Source organism: Schistocerca americana, chromosome 2 (genome assembly GCF_021461395.2).
Source record: "Schistocerca americana isolate TAMUIC-IGC-003095 chromosome 2, iqSchAmer2.1, whole genome shotgun sequence".
NCBI lineage: Eukaryota > Metazoa > Arthropoda > Insecta > Orthoptera > Acrididae > Schistocerca > Schistocerca americana.
The window spans coordinates 737252959-737258958 of NC_060120.1; the positions used below are offsets into that span (position 1 = coordinate 737252959).

Sequence of the window (6000 nt, forward strand, 5' to 3'; positions counted from 1 at the left end):
CCAGGATCTTGAATATTAGTGAGTGAAACCGATCTCCAACTCAGCAATATATCAACGCGTACGGTGTCGATCTAGCGAACATACAGTTCGTATCCCCCACCATACAAAATCGACCCTTTTACAGCAGCGGGCCGAAATCGCTCTCAGAACTGTTCTACAAATTCGCAGTCGTTTCCCCTCTACACAAATGTGTCTCTGTCGCTCCATCCTTGCCTGCTCGCTTTTCTATACACATCTCCAGACTTGGCGATTACAAGAACACACGTATTTTCTCCATAATATTATACAATTTTCCCGATTCTTCTCCATATCAAGCGCTAGGCGGCGTCCTACCGATCGCTAACGCAACATAATTCTCGACAAACAGACGCGAAATCATTTCTCTACATACACGAAACTTTAGCTACATGGAGTGTGCTCTAGATCACTGACTAACTAGAAACAAACATATGAAAAATCATATTTCCACCCTCAAATACCTATCTCGCTAATCTAATACACTCCAGATCATCCATATAATTTACAAGCCAACTAAGGTCTTTCCCATGTCTGGAGAACAGGCAAACTTATCCTCCATGTGCCAGATGCACACACCACAATCGATCTTCTCTCAACTAAATAAAGACGTGAAATGTTCAGAAGCAGTCAACCAAACAATTTACATGGGATGGAGTAATGGTCCAGCGCAAACGCACCTCCATACACAATGTTCTCAAATTTCCACTTGATCATGAAAGCCGCCCATCTTACGATTGCGATCTCAATTGAACGTCACTCGACAATGAGTGAAGTATCATAAATACACTCTACTGAAAGCAGTGGGTCTGAAAAATGAAATATCTCTACCTGCCTTACGACTGGACACACTCTTCCCTTTGCTATCACAGTACTCCAAGTCAATTCCATACCTTCCCTACTACAGGGCATAGTCATCTCCTTTCCACAAACACATGCTTTATAAACCTAATTCTCAAATACGTACATATCATGCACCCACAGCCACTATAAGTATAAAAGTTCGTCAATAAATCATTGCCTGTGATATGAAATAATACTGACCCAAAATCAATGATGCGTGTGCTTGTCCCTTGTGTTCTTCTTGCGAGTCCTACCACAGTCTCATAGAAAGAGAGACGTAATCGACCAGATGTTAAAGAAAAACACTCCATCCCAACAACTATTGCATGTTGCTCTCACAAGCGCTCTTTGTTCTACAGGTGCACACAAGTATCCATGTTAAAAGCTATACCCACTTTACAAATGGTGGTACGACATTACCTCTGATTGAGGTAGTTTTCTTTTTTCAGGACAAATACCATGACCATGATCGTAGGAATATGCAAGCCCACGATGCAACCTCAGAATAAAAACAATGAACTTTGAAAGTGATTCGGCTAAGGAACGTGGCGTGTACGCGGTATTTGCGACCCCCTCACACCTACCCCAAAGAATTATTATTTGCAGCGCATTCTGTCTCGAGACTATATCAGAGGTTCCACGACATATCCGCAGAGTTACAGGCCATGACTCATTGAGAAGCAACACAAACAGTAGTAGTAGATGATGTGCTGATTAAGGTCGTAAGAAGGAAAATGTACACTAGCTTCTCTGATCTGTAGTGTTAGACTATATGTTAGAAATTATGTCCATCATTTGGAAACATATCTTTCCATTCAAGCACATACTTGCGTAGGCTCACAGCCACAAGTGAATCATATTTCAGGCACTCTCATATCTCTAAACGAGTCACCTTTCCTTGAAACTATCTGCTACAGTAAAATTAAAACATGTTTTTAGTCACACCCTACGCATCTTGCAACTGCTCCCATTTCTACAGCTTTCCGCATGTGATCGTTCCAATGTAAGTCAGCACTGAGCAAAAGTCGTATAAAGACATATCCACCACCTTCTGCAACTCATGTAGAAACAGAACGACCTTAGTGCAACAGGACCGTGTTTTGACCATTCGGCGGAAATACATGCAATGTGGCACGTCCCCAAACTACATACAAGTACTACAGATCCGCGCCCATTCAAATCAGCCAGCCCAACATGCTATCATCCTTATTCTCTACACCCCAGCAGAGAAAAATTACGAACATCCCATTCAGAAGTCACCTAGGCACTTATGCTGGTGCAATGACACACAGCTGCGCTGCACTCCAGTGCGGAGAAAGATATTACACAATACTCCCCAGAATAGCGCAGCGTACAGCCAGCCAAGCATTCCTAGCGGTGTACACAGTCCCTCTGGGAATTGTCATCTCAAACTGCTGCTGCTGCTGCTAGTGCCTCCTGTGTCTTACGGCGGAAACCATAACACACCACACATCTGCTGATTTAAATAAAAGACACTTCCAACATAATCAAACTGGAAGATGGAGAGTGTTTTGCTTCAGTGTGATAAATGTATTCGAGCTCTAAGTAAAATGTTCGAAAGTAAATAGAGTGGACTCCTTCCTTACTTTCCCCAGCAGCCTAGCGCTGCCTGAGTAATTTTAGCATAATTCTCGCCCCTCAGACCACCATCTGGGATTAGGTCATAGGAGGGATGATAGTACGATCTGATGGCAGTAATGTGTACTATGTCAGTTGGACAGTAAACATCATGGTGGGGACACGGCCTGCAAAATAAAGTCTTGTGTTCAGATCTGCTTTCCAGCTATTTCGCCCCACCATCTTGGGTTACACCATGCACTGTGCACAGGTTGAGGATCGTGGTTGAGAATTTAACTCTTTGAGTCCAAGTCCAGGTGGGTGTGGCATTGGTGAAAATTGATTCCAAGTCCTAGGTTCTATGAAGTCGAATCACGTAACTAATGCAGTAGTAGTAGTAGTAGTAGTAGTAGTAGTAGTGCAGTTTCTAGGGGCGGGGGGTGCTAGGCCATGAACGAACACTGCGCTGATAGTGGGAAAATGTGGAACTTCTCATTTGATCATTGAATATTGAACTTGTAAATTGACTTATTGAATATGATTAAACCTGAAATGGAATTAAGTACTTGGGTAATTGATAGGTTAGATTAGCGATGTGGGTGTTACTTTAGTTAGCATATTTACAGACAACTATGTCCATCGCAAGTATAAAGGTGCGCTCTTGAGTCTGTGATGTAAGCGGTCATTTGTGGGCTGCTGACGTGGCACGTGTCCAGTTATAACGAGTGCATGAGAGAGAGCAGACGATTTTGTGTCATCACTCGACTTCACGGTAGCGCCGTCTGGTGGCCACGATATGAACTAAGCCAGTTGGGTTCTGGAGCTCGTGGTGAACAGACTGGGTGCAGCCATCTTGAATGACGGTACTTGCTTCATCACCTGACGTCAGGAGAGCACACTCTGGTGGCACCGACATGAACTAAGCCAGTTGGAGTCCAGAACCAGTGGAGAACACACCTGCTTGAAACTGGTTAAATAATAAAGACAAGTCCTTTTTTCCCGCCATTTTCTTAGGTGTGATGCATTATCCTGTTGGAATTTGAATTTAGCGCCATTTTTCTGGGCGAGAGGGGTGTGGCACTTTCTCGCCAAAATTCAAACTTCCTGCCAAAATCTGCCATCTTGACTGACGTCATCGCCGCCATCTTGGATGACGTTATCGTCGCCAACTTGGATAACGGTACTTCGGACTGGTACCTGCCTAGCTGCAATACTTCTGGGTTATGAAAGGAAAAGAGAAAAGCAAAGTACAAGCTAGTGAGATGAAATTCTTGAGAAACAGTATCGGAGTGACAAAAATAGACAGGTTAAGAAATGAGAGGATCGGAGAGTTAATGAAGGTGGAACCATTACAGGAGGGGATAGAGAAATCAAGGCTTAGATGGTATGGGCATGTTAAGTGAATGGAGGAGAAGAGGATACCCAGGAGGATACACGAGATGAAACAGAAAGGAAAGAGACCAGGAGGAAGACCGAGAGACAGATGGCTGAAAGGAGTGGAGGAATGCGTCCAGAAGAAAGGAGAAGACTGGACCAAGGTGAAGATGGAGAGATGGTGGCAAGATACAACACGATGGAGAGACCTATGTTCGAAACAGACCCAGCCAGAGGCTGGAAACTGTCCAAGATGATGATGATTATACTCCACATATTCATTTGATTCGACGGTGTTTTCCGCTCTTTTAATTGAGGACCTTTTATGTGGCAGGCCTAGTATTGAAGCAGCTTTCACTCCTTAATACTAGGCAGAAATCAAATCTGCATGTGGAATGCACTTCCTTGACTCTTATGCAGAAACGAGTGCAGTATTCTGCTGCATCCATTTTCAATAAGCTACCACAAGAACTCAAAAATCTTAGCAGTAGTCCAAACACTTTAAAGTCCAAACTGAAGAATTTCCTCATGGCTCACTCCATCTATTCTGTCGAGGAACTCCTGGAAGAGATGAAAGATTAAGCAAATTCCAGTGTTACATTGTTGCTTTTCTATATTTAAACTTACGACTTGTCGCCTGAATATGTTTCTTATATTTCATTTTATCTGTTTCTACTATCGTGTTATAATTTCATGTATTGACTCGTTCCATGACCATGGAGACTTGTCCTTAATTTGGTCCTACGGAACAATAAATAAATAAATAAATAAATACGGAGGATATCCTGTTTCATGCCATGTACCAGGGATACACGATTTTTATATATTTTAATGTATTTTAACAACAGTAATCTTTTATGGACTCACATTTTAAGGTACGTACAGGTTTTTTTTTTTTTCTAAGAATTCTTGTTGGTTCTGTTTAGCTTTTCTTAGGTTAACAATGTGGCTAGGTGTTATTATTGACGTATACCGTACTTTTGCATATGCACATGAGGATGGGAAAAAAGTCCCTATACCAGGTTGGCCGTCCGGGGTGTCGAGCGGTTCTAGGCGCTACAGTCTGGAACTGCGCGACCGCTACGGTCGCAGGTTCGAATCCTGCCTCGGGCATGGCTGTGTGTGATGTCCTTAGCTTGGTTAGGTTTAAGTAGTTCTAAGTTCTAGGGGACTTATGACCTCAGAAGTTGAGTCCCATAGTGCTCAGAGCCATTTTTTTTTTTTTTGGACCTGTATCGGGTTGAGCTTTTCTTTTTAGAAATATATAATTTTTAGGACTGCAGAGGATTTTGTCATTGATGGTCTCTAGATATTCGTTCTGCTCTCTTCAGCTTTGGCCCAGTCAGTTGATGCTTGTTGTTTCCCACCCCCTTAAAAACTGCATGCTGCTGACGATGGTTTCTCGGCCCAATAGTGCCCGAAGTTTCTACTTTCAAACCACTTCACAAATCGTGTTTTAACGACTTCGACTGCGTGGGAGGGTCAAATTATGCAAACTTACAAAGGTACAAATGACGCTGGCACGTCGATTCGTGGAATAAAGAAACAGAGAAGCTACTCACCGCGGCCATGAGGTCTGCAGAGACGAGGAAGAATACCGTTACGCTGGCGACAGCCGCCACTAGCAGCGCTCGAGCCTCCATCTCGGTAGCGAGTGGGCCTCCACTCCGACCGCGCTCCGCAGCCCGGCGTCCTCGCGTGACCCATCCGGCGCCGGTCTAGTAAATACGAAAAACCCTGAAAAGCGCTATCTCTCCGCGGCACGTGTGCTCATCGAGGCTACCTTTCCTCACCTGCTCGTCGATCCCATCTGTGTCCTCTTCCTGTTTCGCATCAGGCATCAGCTCTTTGAGCATAATTTGGGACTCAGGAATTAGCGTCGTTGGCTAGGAACGTAAGGTTGCCCCGCTCCTTTCCCAGTGATCATCTCAAATTTCTCTGATTTGGAGTGTCTGTATACGCGTCTACTCTGCCTCGTCACGTCAAATGAAAACCGAGGTGATTTATATGGCTTCGGTAGCATCACTCACAACGAAACGTTATAAATGGGACGTATAGCTCACTGAAAACGTCCTGGGATTTATGTTTCGTATCCTGTGTGAGGTTATTAACTCACTGATCGCCCCGCTGGGGCACATTCAGTACCTTACTGTTACATGGCAAGAGTTCTTTTAGAAGATAGTTTACCCT

At 43.9% G+C, this 6000-nt stretch overlaps 1 protein-coding gene across 3 annotated transcripts in view; it reads right to left on the reverse strand.

Moving 5' to 3' along the window:
* The window catches only part of LOC124595642, a 212817-nt gene extending 207337 nt beyond the window's left edge, over window positions 1–5480 (reverse strand). For all 3 annotated transcript variants that reach the window (XM_047134476.1, XM_047134475.1, XM_047134474.1), the window contains exon 1: window positions 5373–5480. In XM_047134476.1, coding sequence (XP_046990432.1) covers window positions 5373–5453 — 81 coding nt within the window. In that variant the 5' untranslated portion in view covers window positions 5454–5480. The remainder of the gene's footprint in view (window positions 1–5372) is intronic.
* Between the last annotated feature and the right edge of the window lie 520 nt (window positions 5481–6000).